This window comes from Mizuhopecten yessoensis, unplaced genomic scaffold (assembly GCF_002113885.1).
Source record: "Mizuhopecten yessoensis strain PY_sf001 unplaced genomic scaffold, ASM211388v2 scaffold10951, whole genome shotgun sequence".
Taxonomy (NCBI): Eukaryota; Metazoa; Mollusca; class Bivalvia; order Pectinida; family Pectinidae; genus Mizuhopecten; species Mizuhopecten yessoensis.
In genome coordinates, this window is record NW_018408803.1 from 952,646 (window position 1) to 974,339 (window position 21,694).

The window sequence follows — 21,694 nt, forward strand, 5'->3', positions numbered from 1 at the left end:
CTTTATTTCGCGGTTCTAGTTTACATAATGTATATAAAAGAAAGTTTACGCGGATTCTTTGTTTGCTATGTTCGCGGTATTAAAATTCGTGGTTCTATCCCCCGGAGGTCACGACCGAATGACACATTTATATAGATATATACAGTAATAATAATAATAATAAACTTTATTTATTGAGGATAAAATACATGTTTAGCCAAAGGCTAATCTTCCACATGGTCCTCTTGTTAGTAAAATACATGTGTTAGATAAAATAACATATTTACGCAATCGATATATAAATAAACATGGTAATCTTGCTAGTGAAATACATGTGCGAGTTAAAAGTTACATATATATTGATGCAATCGACATATATAAGGTTATATCACAGTTATCTTAGTTAAGAGTATCACAGAATGCATAAAGTTTCATGCAAAGGTATTTCATCAATTAAATGGCATGTGCCTAATATACATACATGCTAATATAGCAAACAATAAAAATTGACATAGTTATACGCTAATAAAGCATAATCTAAAATATTGATATAATTTAGATAAGAAGTCTATTTAGAAAGTTACAAGTTTTGTTTACATGGAGAAACAAGTTAAAATCTAAGACATTGCTATACAGTATTTAGTAAGTTTTCGTTTGAAAGTGGTAAAATTGGCTATTTTCTTTAAGTCACTGGTATTTTCTTTAAGTCACCGGTAGCAGAAGCAGTAGTAGTTATATAGCAAATGACTTACAAATTAAAATATGATGACACAAACATAAAAGCCACATTACATACATATATTGCTTAAGTGTGCAATGTTTCGTGCATAATAAAGCAGTTCATTATTTATATTTACATTTTTTTGTAATATGTTCATCTCATAAAAAATCTATTACACTTATTATCATTCAGCATTTAGTTCAAATAAAATGTATGTATCGTGTATGCTTGTTTAACTAACTGAACAGCCTTCGCCCTGGTAGAGTCAGTGGTATCCACGTAACAATGATGACGTCAACAATCGGTCCATGGCATTCATAGCCTACATGAATGCCAACTGAATTTGGTAGGGTTATATAGTGGCAATGCCATACGATGGTAAATATTGCGTTTTGCATACAGTTTTATGCACTGTATATGTTGCATGAAATGCACAACACTTAATGCATAATATTTGATACTTAATATCCGGTACAGATTACGGGATACATAATGTGCGATACATAATATTTAAAGCACAATGTCTGGTACAAGGTACATAATTTGCAGTAAATTTCTGATGCTCAGCCGATGTGAAATGGACACACAAATGCGATACACATTGATTCAAATTGTCTCAGGCGTTCTGCTGGAAACAAAAGTCACGTGCTCACTTGGTCTATCCCAGAACCATCTGACACACGACAAGTTGAGGGTCCGTTGTTTTGTCTTTGATGAACATTTGGTTGTCGTTAGCAGAGCTACTCATAGCTATTCCACACTCGGTAGCATTTACCCCACATATTGTAGTGTTGGTGACCTCGTAGTTCCTGTAGGTAATGACGGTCCCATCGTCATACTGCATACTGTCCGCGTCCGTCTCAGTACCACCTTCAATCCAGTAGACGCCATCTGAAAGTAAAACAGAAAAACACTTGATTTACACAAATTCGTAAAAATAAAAACTCAATGTTCAAGTAAATGTCAACAATTTGCGAACAAAAAAAGTATAAAGAAAAAAACCCACGAATTCTTTCAGAGAAAATTATACATGGTGACGCAATCGGAATTTATTTCAAAGCCCCCACAGAACGACAGCTATGAGGACCGCGAAAATACTTCACGAACACCGAGAAAAAACAAACGAAACGACGATCCACTTAAATAGACTAATAACAAAATATGAACACAGTTTCAAAATAGTAGCTTAATGGTAACACCAAAAAGACAACACCAGGAACTGAAGTGATATGAACACAAAACGAAACACAATGTGATCCTTCACAACAAATCAAAGGCGAAACCATGTATTAATCTGGAAGGATAATATTTCATGCATAGAAGGCAAAGTTCACGATGTTTCCTGTGATACAGAAACGAAAGTCAAATGTCAAATTATTCAACATAGAAAAAAAGAAATTATATAATCATATCATATTTTCCTAGTCATTACCGTGAACAGACACATACATTAAGACCTCGATATAATGCCCCTCGTTTCATTTGTCCCCTCGCTAACCGCCAACTTATTTCATAGCTCATTTCGTTTCGTAAACAATCCTTTATATTTCCCCCTCAATTTATCGCCAAACCCCTTTATTATGCCATTTTTCCACTGGAAAAATGGTGACAGTATAGCGAGGTTTTACTGTACTTTTTCAATGCCTAACCTGTAGCTGTCCTGAAGTACGAGTCGCTGACTTCGCCGTCAATCCGGGGAAGCTTTCCTCCGACCGCCTCGCACACATTTTTAGCAGAAGCGTAAGTTTGCTTCGCAAGACTGGGGTAGTTGTAGCAGGATACAATGGTGTTGTTTTTATAGATAGGTGTGGTACAGTCTGTAAAATAAAAAAAGGAACACAATCATGATAACAAGAAATATATTTCATAAAATAACGTCGCAGATTGCATTACGTAGAAGGTAGCTATTAAGATTTATAACTTATAACAGCATTACAGCGTTCAACGGGAGGTAACTCGCAATTAAAGTTCCGATAGTGTGTGTAACTCCAACATCGAGTAGTATGCAGTGTAAATACTTTATACTGTTTGTATATCGTCATAAGAGATTTCATGCATAGAACAATGTTATGTGTGTTGTTATGATGTCATGACGAGCCGTGAAAACATTAGAAGCGTGAACCTGTCGTCATATTGAAATATCACGGGGATGCAGAGAACGTAAATGAGCGTAACTCCTGGACTTTCGAAGATGACTTCAGCACAGGGAACCTATCAATACCGTTTTCCGTTCGTGTCTAAAACCAAATTCGTAAATTTGTAAAAATAGTATGATTGTTCAAAGGGCCAACAGTCCAATATTAGGTATGAGTCGAATGACACGAAAGGAATATTTAAAACGACCCGAAACATAATAAAACGTAGGAGGTTGTGTAGAAGACGAGAGTACAGTTTCACGAGTTCTCCGTTTTGTGAATGTTTCTCCTGTGACGTATTAGCGAGGATTTTGTTGCCGGTTTGGAATTCACGCCAGAGTAAAATAACAGAGTTACAAGAAGATTTGTTTGAGCACATAATGCTTGCTTGAGCATAAGAACAGTTTCATGAATAATGGCCCTGGTCTTGCAGTGGTCAATACAAAATGTGAAGATTCTTACTAAGACACGACACGCTGGTTAGCATGGTCCACTGTCCATCTTCCCCGCACGTGGTCTTTACGAAATTAGGCAGGAAGCCACCTGGGCAGACGATAGGGAACTCCTGTCCGAAAGCACGAGCTCCAGTCGAGGTTTCGATGGAATGGGTTATTCCGACATACGGAGGGCATTCTGTCGAGAGAGAGAAAAACTTTGTTTCATATCAAGCTCTTCTACACAATATGTTTAATCACACTGTGACGTCACTTTACTGAATACCTACTGTTTATTCCTTTTGTTTCATGGACTTGCTTCTGGCGATTATTCAATTAATACAAAGCAAATTTCCACACAAGTGATACGTCATTTAGTTACCCACAGAGTAATTGAAAATTAAAAATTAAATCTGATAAAAATTGCCCTCGAAAAACAAGTTCTTTATACGACATTTTAAAAGTATGCATACGAATTAGATATAGCTATACATTTTTGGACGATAGTTTTAACAGTTGTAAACAACAAAAAAGAAGTTTTGCCTAAAGTTGTTCGTCTGGAGCTTTTCTTGAAACAGGTAAGTACTTGTATGCTATAGAACATGTACATGATTGGAGTGAGTTGTAATAAATAAACTGGTTTTCTTTGTACAATGTTTTACCCTATTATGACACACATATACCTTGGTCAGTTTCGTGTTTTTCTTCACTTGAGTGACAGTTTATTGTCAGCAAGTCAGTGACATAGTAAAGACTTGTAGACAAACGGAAGACAGCAGTGTGTCTTTAAGGATCATCAGTCTATCTGCATCGTCTTTATTTACAAAAATACTTGATATTCTAAGTCAAATAATAAAAGGATCCTTCATTGTTTGATGTCGCTCATGTATGACGTAATAATGCAAAACAGAAATTGATGCGATGGCTTTGAAACGCTACATACATAATGTGTTAACGTATTCTTACGCCGACTGAAATAAATCACCTTCATAATATTTAGTAGGTATACTGTATAGCGGTTATTTTTCACGGGTTTTATTTTTGCTCTATTTGCGTTTTACCCAAAGCTCGCGAATTTGAAATATCAGCGAAACTTTAAACCAATCACTGACGTTATGAGGAGGTAACACCGTCATAGAACCGTATTGTTACATGTACCTAATAAAAAAACAACACAGTGACATACATTTAAAGTGCATTTTAATTAACCCGAAATAGAGGATTGGTTTCCAAACATATTCCTATATAAGAATAAACCATGGTCAGCTAAACATATTAAGTAATTCTTTCTCCAATGAAAATTGGTGTTAGAACTGAAATAAAATCAGAGCATGGGAGACACTTCTGACAAGATTGTGCTCCTAATGAGTCCCCAAACAAACTGATGAAATGTCGTTCTTGTATTTCAGAGCTTTTTGTAAAATATACCAAATGCAGCTTTACCGGCGAGGTTTGTAACTATTCCGCCGGAAGTACCAGAGTTATCTACCTTAAATAAACTTCTGCCGACAATTAACGTGCCTAAATGATATATCACTTGTAGCGTTTGCAGGAGATTTTAACATTCGCTTGGCAGTAAAGAATAGAAAAACACGTGAAACCGTTGCTTGCTCTGATCTTCCATCTTGGTTTTTATTACTCTTCTAATATTCTAATCGTTTACAATTCTTTACATAATATTCCGGATTACCCCACAAAGGGAAGTAACTCTTACTGATTTATCTCAGGCTGCTCTTTCTAGCCATACCATATCATAACACACTGATCAGCTGACAACTTAAAGTCAAGTAAAAACAACACAAATCTCACCAATCATACGAGTGTTAGTTAGATAATCGTGGAAGGAAAACCAATGTATGATTACATTTAGCTCACTCCGATTACGTATATGTACTATAGTATTTTTGTACTTACCTGTGTACGATATCTTGTCCAAAGGCACATTGGCCTACACTATAGTATCACTTCCACAACAGTGACTTATTTCGTGTTAAGTCACTGGTGATTTCAAATTGTTTTGATACTGTTATGTATAGACTAGTTTCTATCCGGATTATTATCCTGAATGTAGTCACTCCCTAACGGTGCCGCATGTTTCCGGTTTATGCTGCGCATGTTAAAATTTGTGAAAGTGTCATGAGCCCGCCATTAAAGATGGCTAGCAGCAGTGTGTTCAATCTGATATGTGTATTTATGCTCAAGAACCCAACAAACACAACAGATATGTAAGTGATGTGTGAAATGTCAAAGCGGGTGTTCACTGCAAACTGTTACCCCTGCGAATCGCGAAACATTGACCTCGCGAATTTAAAGCACTATGCTGTATTGATTCGAAGTTTAGTAGAAATTGAAATATCCTGAAAGTAGAATTATCTACTCACCAAAAGTCTGACATCGAACAGGCTCGTTGGTGAAGTCCATGCACCTCTCCTCGTTACTGCAGTTGTGATTGACACAATTCCCACTGATTGCCTGCAGTACAGAAATCATTAGCATTTTGCCCATTACTGAAAACAAATATTAAGTTCTTTGGGAAAATTTGACCTAATTTTCTATTCTAAATCACTTTTGTGACAAACGGAAACCATTGAAAATAATCAAAATATTTGTATATAATTTTCAGTAGTATTTTTGAGCCTCCTTATTTTGGCATTTGTTTCGCAAACATAATAAAGCACTCTGCTGATATGTAGTTTCTAGGTCTGTAGCAAACCACAGGTCAGTTGGGATACAGATTCAGAAAATCTGGTATCGGCCTACCGCATGGGACACTACTGAGACGGCCCTCCTACGTGTACATAATGGCATAGCTTCTGCATTAGATAACAAGTGCAGGGAGGTGCTTGTCATGCTGGATTTGTCAGCTGCATTTGACGTCATCGACCATGGCATACTTTATAAACGTATGGAGTACTTTTATGGAGTGACTGATACCGCACTATGCTGGGTACAGTTTTATCTGAGTGAACGATGATAGTGTGTTGCTATCGGATCTACCACCTCAAATGAAAAAGTACTAGATTTCGGGGTTCCTCAAGGGTCGGTGTTAAGACCACAAAAATATTGCCTGTACTCCAAACCGATCGGAGAGATTTGTCGTCACCATAGCCTTCGCTATCGTTGCTATGCTGATGACACACACATTTAGATGGTAATCAAACCACAGGACAGTTGGGATACAATTTCAGAAAATCTGAAAGCTTTTCTGACAGATTTCAGTACCTGGATGAACGTCAACATGCTAAAGCTTAATCAGGATAAGACGGAACTAATCGTATTTTCTCTTAAGTGTCAGCAAACAATGGCTCTTCAGCTCAAGGTCAGTGCCAGAACTATTGAGACTGTCCCAGCTGTTAAAAACCTAGGGGTATACTTTGATAGTTCACTGAACATGGAGAAACAAGTGAACGCTATTGCCAAATCCTGTTACTACCAGACCAGGAACATCGGCTGTATCCAGCAGTTTATAACTACAGATGCATGCAAGGTTTTGGTGCATTCTTTTGTTACCTCTCGATTAGACTATGGTAACGCCCTGCTCTGTGGTATATCTGACAAACTAACTAGTCGTCTGCAGAGGGTCCAGAACACTGCAGCACGTCTGGTTACTCGTACTCGAAAGACGGATCACATCACACCTGTGCTATATTCATTGCACTAGTTACCTGTACGATACAGGTAGAAGTACAACATTTTGGTGTACACATACAAGACACTGAATGGAACAGCTCCCCAATACATACAGGAGCTTGTTTCCCTGTATTAGCCGTCACGATCACTGCGATCGGAACAGAATCATTGTTGTGTGTCCCAAAATCTAGTACTGTGACCTATGGAAAACGGTGCTTTGGGAGGGTTTTGGCCACGTTGTGGAATAGCTTACCCTGGCCAAATTCACGAAGGACATCAAAACTCACCTCTTCACATCTGCATATTAAACTCTTTGCACAGACGTCATGTACATACCACCCTTTATTTATTCATTTATGTGCACATTGCGATGATTATCCTCTTGTTTAGTGTATAATGGTGATTGTAAGCCATTTTTGTTTCATAATTATAACTAATACTATTATCCATGTGAAATCTTCTTTGTTGGAGATAATTAAACTCATGAAGCGTAATGTTTGACATACTGCATCCATTACCAAGTGTAATCAACCATGAGCGTGATACCTTCATCCTTAATGTCACTAAGTGCTGGCTTTATAAATGTTCCAATTACATAGATGTATACCAGCTCTAAAACTAATTACCCATATGGTTAGGAGTGGCAACGCTTACATATAGATCATACCAACCTCTTATATCAATGATTTTTTATGGGGAGTGGCGAGAAATTGGATTTAAATATTAATTAAAAAAGTGCCGCTTATCTCATTAATCGAGATACACATGGCTTTGTTATTTGACAATGGGGGAATATAAGGTAGTTTGTTTATCATGACTCAAGTTCATGTTTTACGTTCAAGCATTATGAATAAGCACTGAATATTGATTGTTGAATATGAGAGTATTCTTGTAAGCGTAATCTCTAATTAAATAAACCGCAAAACGTATTCAACCATATGGACAATTTATTTTAACAATTAATCCTTAATTAATTAGTTTCGTCGGTGTAATATGGACTTCAAAGTGTTAGATGTAGTGCTGGTATGTCCTTGAAAGACTGCAACAGTATAGAAACTGGGTCGTATTTCACGATGATTTGTTTTACGGTAAATTATAAAGCATGCTTAGTTGATATTAAAAAGAGTTGCCTGGGCATTTATTTAACAATAAAGATATCACGATAAGTCGATAATCTCACGACATGTCGCCACAAAAATATATCAATTGGTTTAATTGTATTTTACGTCCTATTACCAGCTATGGTCATTTAAGGACGTGCCAGGTTCTGGTGGTGGAGGAAAGCCGGAGTACCGGAAGAAAAACCCACCAACCTGCGGTAGTACCTGGTACCTCACCCATGTAGGCCTCGAACCCGCGACCCAGTGAAGAAGGGCTAGTGGTAGCAGAATGTCAGACGCCTTAACCAGTTGGCCACCTCGGCCCCTGACATGTATGCTTTTCCAAAAGGGTTCTACGCCAAAAATCAAATAAATCTACATGAAATAAAAATTATACACAAGTAATGATATTCATTGACGTCAACAGTTTAATGATTTCAACAATGTAGATTGTGTGAGTAGAAAAACTTAAAAGCTTTCGATTTTCCATAGTTCACCTGACTGTAGTTTTTTAATACTGCAGTAATGATTAGACATTTGTGATGTTTAAGGGACATCGCCCATTCCGGTTTAACAAACAGGTTATTTGGAAACCTTATATTGCTTACATCCTTACAATATTTCATATAAGCTTGTGTGGGTTTGGTTCCTTATCTTTGATCATGTTTACATAGGGATTGAACGGCGTTTTTAAAATGTACATGCCGGTATGCACGCTAATCGGTGACATCCATATTGCATGGAGCCCGCTAGGCATGACAATTTGAAAAAAAGCCATTCAATCCATATTTTTATATTTTTACTAGAGAACAATTGTTTAATATTATTTCCTTGTTCTTAAATAATTAATGTCTAAACTGCGTTTTGTATACTCGTCGTCCTTTAAAGGACATTGGCGGAACATCCCTGTTTAGATAAAATTGGCGCTAATAATCAACCGTAGTCATTTGAGCGTTTGACGCAGGGGCATTCTCCATGTTATCCGAAGCGCGGCAACTAGGCTCTCATTGAACAAGGTTAATAAATGCATTTCTGCTGGTAATGTTTATAAAGTGGATTGCAGCACAAATGTTAATATACTTAAATGAAATGCATTTCTGCTGGAAATGTCGATTTAAATATATTTTGTAGTAACCAAGTTGTGTTTGCTACCTCTATATAGCATTAAGCATAGGTGTGTGGACCATGGAAGGTTCTGAACTTTTTTGAAATTGTAATCGGCTTTCGTCTTTTATGTATCTTATGAAATAAAATGAGTTCTCAAGTACAAATGTATAACGTGCATGGAAAGCTTATGCGATTATAGGGGTTGCGGTGGTCAAGTGGTTAAGGCGCGGGTTCGAGGCCTCCGTGGGTCAGTCGCTAGGTACTCGCCGTAGGTCAGTGGTTTTTCTCCGGGAACTCCGGATTTCCTCCATCACCAAAACCTTGCAAGTCCTTAAATCACCATAGCTGTTAATAGGACCACAAACAAACCAAAAGTATGCGAATACAATTACCTTTCACTATTATAACTGCAGGAGCTTAGTAAAACATGGAAAATTCAATGGAAGACACAATAAAAACAATTACAAATTTGGAGTAAGGAAGTTATCGTAGCTTGTGAATCAAACAGGTAGCTTATATCTGAATGTACAACAGAAATAAAACTATTATTTATACCTATTAAGGACTGTAGTTTTATGGTATAGTAAATGTAAACATTTGCTTCAGATTGAAATGTATGAATTGTAGAAAGGTTATGTATCAAAACCAGTAAGTGTTAACGTGTGACGTTTCGATTTGTACGTACTCTGTCACCTTCATCAAACAAATGATCAATGAAGCGTATATACACAAGGTGTAAAATATGTTCCAATTAGCAATACATGACCAACGTCAATTATAATCGTATGCGTATGCACACTGAGGAGTAATACAAAAACTTAATGACGCATCAAACCGATATTCGAATCGTCAAACATAATCACTAACTGGTTGTGATACAAAACTTTTCTACATCTCGACTACAGCTGTAGGTCAACATTCAGTATCTATGAATATCAATGTGTCAACCAAATCTGTTGTTGTTGATGATGATAACCATAACGATGATATCCATGACGTAAAATGATGGCTTATGATGATGATGATAATGATGATGTAAGATGATAGCATATAATGTTGATTATGATGATGAAAAAATGTTGTTGTCGTTGTTGTTGTTGTTGTAGATGATGACTAAGTGTTAGTTTGAATGTATGGATGTGAGTCTGAGAAAATGTGTTTTGTTTGTATATGTAACACTTGTGATTATTTTTATTTATTTTTTCGATTATAATCATAGATATTTCTTTTACACTTTTACCATTAAATCTCGATTATAAGATGCGGTAATGAATCCCAGGTTACTTTTCGAAGCCGGCCTATGTTCAATACAGTTTAATTATCGAAGCGCAATGAGATGAATATCTCTGAAATCTGTTAAAAGAGAGAAAATGTGGCTCTCACCTGGAATCAAATGCATATTTTCAAAAACGGCTTTTTTTCTAGATGTAATTGACTGCAATGAATATAAGGCTTACATTGGTAATAGCTGCACGGTTATCAAATCAGGCTGATTATCGACAAATAAGGCTGATAATCGACAAATCAGGCTGATTATCGACATTTTAGGGTAGCTATTTTAAGCCAATGCTAGCGTAATGCACTTTAAAACTTTCAAAGCAATTAGTATACACATCATCATGGATGATAATAATCACATACAAAATTTAGGACCACTATTAAGTTATTTCCTCACCCATATATTTCATTACACTCAATAAGAATTAGTTTTAAATACTTGAAGTACAATCGCGAAAATGTATCAAGAATTTCAAAAATATTTTTTCTTAAGTACTGTAAAGGTTTTCTAATTGTAGCACATTTCTCACTTTAATTATTGCGTTAATTTATGTCTACGCTAATTAAAATTATACAAATATAAGTCAGTGACTTGACATTTCACTTAAAGCAAAACACAATACATGAAGAGTTGAATGATAAAGATAATCAATATGGTTACCAAATTGTCAGCTTTACAAAAAGAGAAGTCCGTAAGGTAGTTGATTCTAACATCATTGGTATCAATTAACAAATGTTGTGTTATGTCACAGAACATTTTACCCTGATTAATCCAATCTGCGTAGCTGTATAATTGAGTACCCCAACTTAGCGCTGCATTTGTTATGTAAAACATTGCTTTTGCATGATGTTTAATTCATCAAACAAACGTAATATAGCTTGCTTTTAAATAACATGTTTGAACTTTTTATTTTATTTGTCCTTTGGGAGTTTTGAAATGAGATAAATGAACATTATGTTTCATACAAGGGATGGGAAGTGGCGACAGCACGTAATTGAAACTTAAAACCACCTTTTGAATTTTTGTCAAAATTGTGAAATTAACTTAGCGCTGCATTTTTGTTATGTAAAACATTGCTTTTGCATGATGTTTAATTCATCTTACAAACGTAATGTAGCTTGCTTTTCAATAACATGTTTTAACTTTTTATTTTATTTGTCCTTTGGGAGTTTTGAAATGAGATAAATGAACATTATGTTCCATACTAGGGATGGAAAGTGCGACAGCACGTAACTGAAACTTATAACCACCTTTTAAATATTTGTCAAAAATATTTCCATCATAACGTCATGAAAAAGGACAGCCATACAAATATTATTATAGAATGCATGGCAGTGAAGTATGTCCGTATACGTGTGGGTTGACGTCATCTTTGTTTGACGTCATAAAAAACAAATACATTTGAAATGCTTGTTCCTGTATGACTTATTGTAAATGAAAAAAATGTAGATGTCACTGTAAATTGGTCATGGCGACAATATAATTATGTTGATATTTAGAAAAAGAGCACAGAACCACCCGGTACCTGTTATTTTTTCAATTTCATAAAAAATGATTTTGATTTTATCTCTTGCTTTTGCATTTTTTTTCTTTATGGCCTCCAGCACCGCTAATTGGCTTCAAGTAATCCAAATACAAATTCCAAATGATTGCTAAAAAGTACTATTTTTAAAGTAACTTATTTACAAAAGGACTTCCTGAACTGTAAACGTTCAGACTTAAGTTAACATTAAATCTAATTAAAGTTTAAAAAAATTTAGGATGCAGCATTATGTAAAAAATATATAAATTACTAACGTACATTTAAATTATATTAATATCATTATCATTTGTAAGATGAAATATATAATGTAACCTTTTATTTTGACACGCAAAGACATAAAAACCTTCAGAACAAATCCGCTGGACAATATCATATTTGAATAGATAATAAAAAAAACAACAGTGCACTATGTAAGAAAAAATCAAGTAAAACAATCAACGCATTAATTTTTGTAAATAAATCGAAGAAAAGCAGTGAGATATTCGTGAATAAACCATTTGTTTTTTTCCCCATTTCGGACTCATCAGTGGCATTAAAGGTCAGAATGGACATTTTTGTCTGAAATTCTGATACTTTTGTAAAAATACAGCAGAAAAAGAAAAAAAGGGTCTATTGATTTCTTTAAACCTTAGAAAATTACAACTTTCGCCTGCAATGTTTAACCTTTTTTTAAACGACTTAATACATTTCAGTAACATAATTACGGCTAAGTTCTGAAACAAAGAGTCTACCAGAGTTCAGAGTTAATCAGCTGGTCACGTAAAATAATCACAAGAAAAATGTAGTGCTTGTCTAGCACTTATTAGAAAAATAGCAGGTCGATGCAGAAAGCCATATAAAATTAATAAATAAATATACAACATTTGATATAGCGCCCTATCTAGCTAACATAAGCCACTCTAAAGCGCTTTACTGTACATAGATATACAATTAATAAAAATTAGCAAATACATTAGGAATTTGCAGGAGCTGCCTTATCAGGCGCTAACTACAAGTCCTATGCCACCTGGCCAATATCTCTCTATGTGTGTATGCCTGCGTGTGTGCTGGAGATGTAATGTATATAATATATATATGTATTATTAAGTAAGAAAAAAGTGTTTTTGTCGGAAATAATAACAAACATGTATCATGCATTAACTCACCTCTGGAGGTGTCCAATACTGACCACTGGTCATTGTATTCTGGTCATTGACAGTTAAGATCGTTGGACGAGCGTCGCCTAGGTCACATCTCGAATCCAGTGAGCTGAACGTTATGGCCCCACATCGTCTGTATTTTAAGCATTCCTTGATACACCTTACAATGGTAAAACGGTTCACTGTAAGAAAGATACTGGACGGTCGCATTTGTTTCCCGGGGCGGAAACTTGAATAGTCAACCTCATAACTCTTTTGAGTTAATACAAATTGATGTATTGTACATAATAACAGCAGAACTGCGCATATAAACTCCTCAAACTTCATAGTTTTGTCTTATTTGTTCACAAAATTATGCCAAGTGCAAGTATTCACTGTTTCTCCTTAGTTCCAGGTATCAGGTTTCAAACGTCGAGTGGCGAGTAAAGTGAGTTTATCCTATTAGCCATAGAAATAAGATTGATCAGATCAATTATACAATGTCAAATATCTGATTTAAAAAGAAAAGAAAAAACGATACCAACTTGATATCTTATTGACCATATACCGCAGATCTAAATCCATGCAACACTATATCACCACGTACCAGAGGTGGGATACAATAAATAAACTTTCAACAAAGAAACATTGTTTAGCCACATCCAGGAATCCAAATCCTGTGTTCTGTTTAAAGACAAAAGCAAACAATAGTTGATCGAGTGGGCAGATATAGATTATTAACCCTTCACCATGGGAGAAGATACGTGAATACTAGGCATGTTCTAAATGACACACCTGTTTATATGAACACGTGCGTGTATGTCCGGGTTCATCCGTGGCCAGACCGACATGTAGAATATCCAATCACACTGTTCTAAACGTAAATGACGAAAGCGGAAACAAATCCAAACACTAAATTTCTATAATAGGTAATTAGCATACATAGATCGGGTTACCGATCTCATGGTAATATGTAGATAAAAAAACCCATTCACATTTACCATTGTCATTCATGCACTCAACACATGTGGAGTGTTTCAAATTCTTCAGCGGAATAAAATATAATAAATTGATATATACATAGTTAATATTTTCATTATTATAAAAACATAAATAATTATTGTGCAAATCCATGGATTTCAAATGAAAAATTTCTGATAATATATATAAAATAACCACACGTTAACACAGTAGGATAATTTGAAAAGAAGTGACTTAAAATTACCATTATGCTAATACAATTTGATATCGACTCCGCTATAAAAAAAGTTCTTATGCGTTGTATTTAATAAAAAAATATGAAAACTTAGTATAAATTCATTTTAAAATGATCGTAAGTATATCAATGATATTACACCATTGACTACAATATGCTCGAAAAGCGTGAAGAAATATATATCAATATTTGATTAATATGTAAAGGAGCTGATAGGCAAGAAACTACTACATCAGTGTATAGCTGGTCTAACGACGTATTGATTACAAACTTTTATTGTTCTTTGGGGAGTTCACCCATGAGTAATTTGCAATAGCTCGATGGAAATTCCTCGCAGTTTGATGACATATCCATACTTAAAACTAAGCAGGTGTTTACGACTATGAAGCACCGTCCAAAAAGGATACTAATGGTAATATTGATGCACTAAACTTGATTAGTTATATTGTCAAAATGTTAATATGATTCAGTAATCTAATAATATAATAAAACAATTGCGCTGTTAGAAGCCTATCTATATATTCATCGTCGCGGCCTGAATAATTACTTACTGTAGAATTGCTAAATAGAAGCTATGCTACATGTTGCTGTGCGTAGGATTTCGGTGTCTGTCATACTTGGAGTACACTAATCAGATATGCTAACGCACATTTTTTTTTCAGGTCTGACTTTAAACAGAATTATCGAAATATAGTTCTTATGTAGCAGATATTGAAATTAAATAAAAAGGCTAAGACAAATATGTTTAGACTATATTAAATGTCAATCATTAAGAAATGTAAATAATCATGATGTTTTTCATTTTGTTTTGATGTCGTTTTGACAATGACATTTTGTTATGTTCTGGTTTTTTGTCCGGGTCCCTCATTGCAGGCAAACGTTTATGTGATTTCAATGTAATTTCACGTACATGTATAAACAGTAATCTTCTCTGATAAACCATATCAGATACAACTGTATCGAGACTATCATTGCCAAGGTAACACAGCTGGTTTAAACAACAGTATAATGATCGGAGTTCCTGGGTTCGAATACCTGTTCTGGTCTCATTGCATTTTATACTCAAAATGCCGTTATTGTTTGTTCATCTTTTTATATTTAAAGTTCCAAAAGACATGTCCTTCTTTCCCTCTTTCAATTTATGGTCATAACGAGGAAACTTTTCGATGTATATGTACTTATTTTTGCAGTTAAACTTAGGGTCTTACTTAGATGTAGTTTTCAATTAGTGAACACTGGCATTACAGAGAAAGAGACGAATAGTGGAATAATTTGTATACGTATAATTGGAGTCTAAGGACCGTGTCTGACAGGGAATGGCACGGAATGGTCGTTCGTTTAAGTAAAAATTGAGTTACTTGCATTAATAGTTGATAGGATAGCCGATATGACTAGAATGTGGTACATATTTTATAATAGTATAATGAGTCTTATCTGTAACAGGTAAACGGTCCCAACGTACAATTGACAATTTAACTAGATCATGGTGATCTGAATGGAAATTGCCTTTGTGTTTCAGACAATTAACTATTCAGAACCACTGACGTAGACACTGCAGCTGGTGACGGATAACGTTTTTATGACAATGGTATATTGATAACAGAGACAATCAATGTATTATTCGTTTTCACAAACAGAAAACATCACGGATCCGCTCTCCTTTATAATTTGTTTCCAATATACAGCAGCGTTGGAAATGTGGTCGTTAGTTTTATTCTTTTGTGAGCTTTAGAATCATCAATGGCTTCACCGAGGATCGGTCTTTGCCGAATGACACTGCTTTGTTAAAGGTGCATGCTAGGTATTCTAATGCTTTTAAAAGCTGTGTTAATTGTCTACGTATTGAGATATCCACTGTATCGCCACTGTGTATACCTACTAAACTCTGTTAAGATTTATTAGACCATCAAAAAGGCCTGATGATTATGACGTCATCGCGATTGTGACGTCATTATAATAACTTGTTTACCTGACCGTTATCTGCTGTTTCGTTTATTAGAAATTCTACTTCAAATATGAAGAAGAAATATACAAATCGAAATAGCATTAACCAGTCTGTTAACAGTTCAGTTACATAAAAGTAGCTCTAAACAGGATTGACAATTTTTCATTTTTTTTTCTTTTTTTTCCGACAATGTTAAGACTTATAGGACTATGACTCTGGCCAGAGTGCACTCTTATGCTTAATTATCAAATATATTGGATATGTTTTAAAGTTTGAAATTATTTGTATCAAAATGCGCCAGAAACGAATTTAATTAATGAAATATAGAGATATAATGATTACACGTGAATTTAAAGCTTTGATATGAGTCAAATTTACCGCACAGATCGGAGATCATTAATTTCCATAAATAATAATAATAATATACAGCATTTATACAGCGCCCTATATAATTTGTAAAATTACTCTAAGGCGCTTTACAACATATGGATAATAGTAATGGTTATAATTGTAAAAACAAACAACAAAGGCTTGCAATCATTTTCATACATTTCACAAGCAATGTGCACATAATTGAACAAATAAAAGGGTGGTATTTACATGACGTCTTTGCAAAGATTCTAAAATGCAGACATGAAGAGGTGAGTTTATATTTCCCTCTTGAACTTTGCCAGGGTATTCGACTTCCTAATAACAGATGGTAAGCTATTCCGCAACGTAGCCGAATCCCTCCCAAAGCATCTGTTTCCGTAGGTCACAGTACGAGAATTTGGGACACACAACAAAGATTCTGACTCCGACCGCAGTGATCTTGACGGCTTATACAGGGTAACAAGTTCATGTAGGTAATGAGGAGCTGTTGCATTCAGTGCCTTGTATGTGTATACCAGAATTTTGTACTGCGACCTGTATCGTACAGGTAACCAGTGCAACGAATAAAACGCAGGTGTGATGTGCTTTCTCTTTCGAGTCCGAGTAACTAGCCGTGCTGCAGTGTTCTGAACCCTCTGCAGACGACTAGTTAGTTTGTCAGATATACCACAGAGCAGGGCGTGACCATAATCCAACCGAGAGGTAACAAGTGAATGCACCAAAATCTTGCATGCATCTGCAGTTAGAAACTGCCGAATACAGCCGATGTTCCTGATCTGGTAGTAACAGGATTTGGCAATAGCGTTAAGTTGTTTCTCCATGTTCAGAGAACTGTCAAAGTATACCCCTACCATTGCAGGCAAACGTTTATGTGATTTCAATGTAATTTCACGTACATGTATAAACAGTAATCTTCTCTGATAAACCATTTCAGATACAACTGTACCGATACTATCATTGCCAAGGTAACACAGCTGGTTAAAACAACAGTATAATGATCGGAGTTCCTGGGTTCGAATACACACTGTCGTCGTTCACTCAGGTATGACTGTATCCAGCATAGTGCGGTATCAGTCACTCCATAAGAGTACTCCAGACGTTGTACCTGTTTTATTCATGTAAATTATTTTAACTTTTAACCGCAATATATTGGCCGTGTTTTTTATTTATAAAATTCAAATTGAAAACATGAAGATGATATTACGAAAGTGTTGTCAAATTAAGGTTTTTGAAGTAAAACCAATTTTCATGATGTAATACATACCATAACTTTTGTATGCATATACAATACCTACAACCATCTTTGTAGCCTAAAAACAAAAGTTTCAAATATCCCTACCTCCCTACCGTGACGTAATCCATATCTCGATGACAGAGCCACGGAGTGATCTCCCTTCCTTAAACCCCTTTTATGGAGCCTAAAGGCAGCCGGGATGAGGAAGCAAGGGGAGGAATACAGGGTGGGACATTTATTTTCAGGTCTGACTTTAAACAGAATTATCGAAAAACACTTCATATGTAGAAGATATTAAAATTCCATAAATAGGCTAGGGCAATTATGTCTAGAGGTATATTAAATGTCAATCATTAAGAAATGTGAATAATCATGATGTTTTTCATTTTGTTTTGGTGTCTTTTTGACAATGACATCTTGTTATGTTCTGTGTACGTGGTGTGTTTTATGTCGTACTCTTTTGTCAATATCTAGTGCCACAAGTTTATTTCTGACTGTAAATTGCTAGAATGTGATCTAGATTTACATGGCGGGAGTCGTCAATGAAGCAGAAGACGCTTACCCTTTCGGAACACCGGGTCTTAATATCATTTTTTAAGCCAATCGTATCTTTCTTTTGTAAAATTATTTTGCCCTAATTTTATTGATTTTGAGTTCGAATTATGGTTCTGTTGAAACTTCATTATTCTCTTGTATTTTTTCATGAAAAACACTTTGCAAGAAATCAATATTTTATTGACACTTTTGCATTGGTTTGACATACACAGTACTTATCATATACGTTAACAGTACATCATGGCTAGTAATAAGCTGAAACTACAATCAAATGTACAGTACAAAAATACAGAACATATGTCAAGATTCCCTAGACCAGTTTCATTTGAGAAAAATGGTTGTCGGTTGTACAATTAATTCTAAACCTCAATAAATTGAACTGCTAATACAATGGTTTAAAAAAATCACGAAATACTTTTGTTAAGATTCACTCAATGTGTACAAAGTATGATTACGTTCAAAAATGCATATATGCGCAGCAGCATCGATTATAAGACGAACCCCTTTAATTTGAACATGCTCTGTGAATATTCCCACGGCCATTGTTGTAAAAATGATCAGAAATATTTGTTATATAGCAACATACAGCGAAGCAATTACTACAAACTATGTACATGCAATGTTGAATTATTGATCTAACAGATAACGAAAAATATATCTTACATCGCTTTCACTACAAGACGGCCAGATATTAATCTTTATAAACATAATTGAAAGACGACTACTACAGGAAAAAGAAATACAGCCTTTAAACTTCAGATTTGTCTGGGACTGACATAAATCATAGCAACAATAGATAAACATATTTTCAAATTTATAAAAAAAATAAAAAAATAAAATGTGGCTTCAGTTTAATGTGTTAGCTGATATGGCACCTGTCAGTCAAATGTAGGTAAACGGCTATCTAAAACACTTTGAACCTGTCTGGCGTCATGCTTGTCGCTTGGGTGGTCGGGTGGCACACTGGATAGCGCACGTGCCTTTCACCAAGGTAGCCAGGGTTCGATTCCCCGATCGGACGTGTATAGGTATTGGGACACCTGCCCAACTACGTGGTTTTTTTCCGGGTACTCGAGTTTCCTCCAACATTAAGACGCTCCGGGTCAACAAATGTGATTGATAACAGTTGAAATAACTTGTTTAATAATTGTAGCAGAATAAATAAAGATTTTATTGTACATTTATTCTTGTCACAGATATTTGCCCCTACCTAACAGCCTTAACCTGTTTACATGTTTGGTACAAATAATGTACTATTGGCTTATTTCATATTATATCACTGTACACGTACAGATATAAACTTATTTGATCTTCAAATTAAAAAAATAGATTAATCAATAAATGAAACAATAAAAAAGTGATAAATAAAAAGATAAATAAATAAAATAAATAAATAGATATATTGTATTATTATTTTATAACCGGAACAGGAAATAAGGCGGGTTTTAGTACAGGATCTCTGCCCTCATTGCAGGCAAACGTTTATGTGATTTCAATGTAATTTCACGTACATGTATAAACAGTAATCTTCTCTGATTAACCATTTCAGATACAACTGTACCGAGACTATCATTGCCAAGGTAACACAGCTGGTTAAAACAACAGTATAATGATCGGAGTACCTGGGTTCGAATACCTGTTCTGGTCTCATTGCATTTTATACTCAAAATGCCGTTATTGTTTGTTCATCTTTTTATATTCAAAGTTCCCAAAGACATGTCCTTCTTTCCTTCTTTCAATTTATGGTCATAACGAGGAAACTTTTCGATGTATATGTACTTATTTTTTCAGTGAAACTTAGGGTCTTAATTAGATGTAGTTTTCAATTACTGAACACTGGCATTACAGAGAAAGAGACGAATAGTGGAATAAGTTGTAAACGTATAATTGGAGTCTAAGGACCGTGTCTAGCTGGGAATGGCACGGAATGGTCGTTTGTTTAAGTAAAAATTGATTTACTTGCATTAATAGGTGATAGGATAGCCGATATGATTAGAATGTGGTACATATTTTATAATAGTATAATGAGTCTTATCTGTAACAGGTAAACGGTCCCAACTTACCATTGAAAATTTACCTTGATAATGGTGATCTGAATGGAAATTGCCTTTGTGTTTCAGACAATTAACTATTCAGAACCACTGACGTAGACACTGCAGCTGGTGACGGATAACGTTCTTATGACAATGGTATATTGATAACAGAGACAATCAATGTATTATTCGTTTTCACAAACAGAAAACATCACGGATCCGCTCTCCTTTATAATTATTTCCAATATACAGCAGCGTTTGATATGTGTTTTATGCTTTAGAATCTTTAATGGCTTCACCGAGGATCGGTCTTTGCCGAACGACACTGATTTGTTAAAGGTGCATGCTAGGTATTCTAATGCTTTTAAAAGCTGTGTTAATTGTCTGCGTATTGAGATATCCACTGTATCGCCACCTTGTATACCTACCAAACTCTGTTAAAATTTATTAGACCATCAAAAAGGCCTGATGATTATGACGTCATTGCGAGTGTGACGTCATTATAATAATTTGTTTAACTAGCCGATATATGATGTCGTTTATTAAACAAATCGAAATATCAGTAACCAGTCTGTTAACAGTTCAGTTATAAACAAGTAGTTCTAACAAGTATTGATAATTTTTCAGATTTGTTTTATTTTTTCGACAACGTTAAGACTTATATGACTATGACTCTGACCAGATTGCACTTTAATGCTTAATTATCAAATACATTGGATATGTTTTAATATTTTCAATCATTTGTTTAAAAATGCATCAAAAACGATTTTGTTTAATGAAATATATAAGCATAATGATAACACATGAATTTAAAGGTTTGATATGAGTCAAATTTACCGCACAGATCGGCGATCATTTGTTTCCATAGTTTTTTTTTTATTCTTGTAAAGAGTTTTTAACTTCAATAATCTATCCAAAATAAATTGGCTGTCATTTCAATTAATAAAATATAAATTGAAAAAATAAAGATGATATTCCGGAGGTGTTAAAAACACTATTTATCTTTGGGACAAGCTTAAGCAGTATCATGTGTACAGCCCTTTTAAGAAGGTCAAATGGGGGTGGGACCCATGGCTGTCCCTGGGATGAATGTCATTAAGATTTAAATATTAAACAAGAGGCCCAAGGGCCTTAGCGGTCACCTGAGTTATATCATAGGTACTGGTAGCTTTATTTTATTGTTTAGATGTGATGTGGAAATCAGCATGTAAACTAAGTGAAATACAATACTTGTCATGTCATCAATGGATAAGAATTTGAAAATATTGGTAAATGTTCCCTTTGGGGCCCCGC

General features: G+C 35.0%; 1 protein-coding gene across 1 annotated transcript; it reads right to left on the reverse strand.

Moving 5' to 3' along the window:
* Positions 1-224: 224 nt before the first annotated feature.
* Positions 225-13,800, reverse strand: LOC110464002. The gene is made up of 5 exons (XM_021519006.1): positions 13,074-13,800; positions 5,651-5,741; positions 3,298-3,468; positions 2,350-2,517; positions 225-1,591 (listed from the first exon to the last, which is right to left on the reverse strand). Exons 1-5 carry the CDS (start codon positions 13,392-13,394, stop codon positions 1,359-1,361), a joined length of 984 nt encoding a protein of 327 aa, XP_021374681.1. The 5' UTR covers positions 13,395-13,800; the 3' UTR covers positions 225-1,358.
* Between the last annotated feature and the right edge of the window lie 7,894 nt (positions 13,801-21,694).

Bases quoted from the DNA above. Each gene is read 5' to 3' on its own strand.
- LOC110464002 (XM_021519006.1), bottom strand. From the start codon at position 13,394: ATGAAGTTTGAGGAGTTTATATGCGCAGTTCTGCTGTTATTATGTACA. The intron at 3,469-5,650 runs GTGAGTAGATAA...CTCTCTCGACAG, and splicing joins TGTTCGATGTCAGACTTTTG to AATGCCCTCCGTATGTCGGA. The intron at 2,518-3,297 runs GTAAGAATCTTC...TTTATTTTACAG, and splicing joins AACCAGCGTGTCGTGTCTTA to ACTGTACCACACCTATCTAT.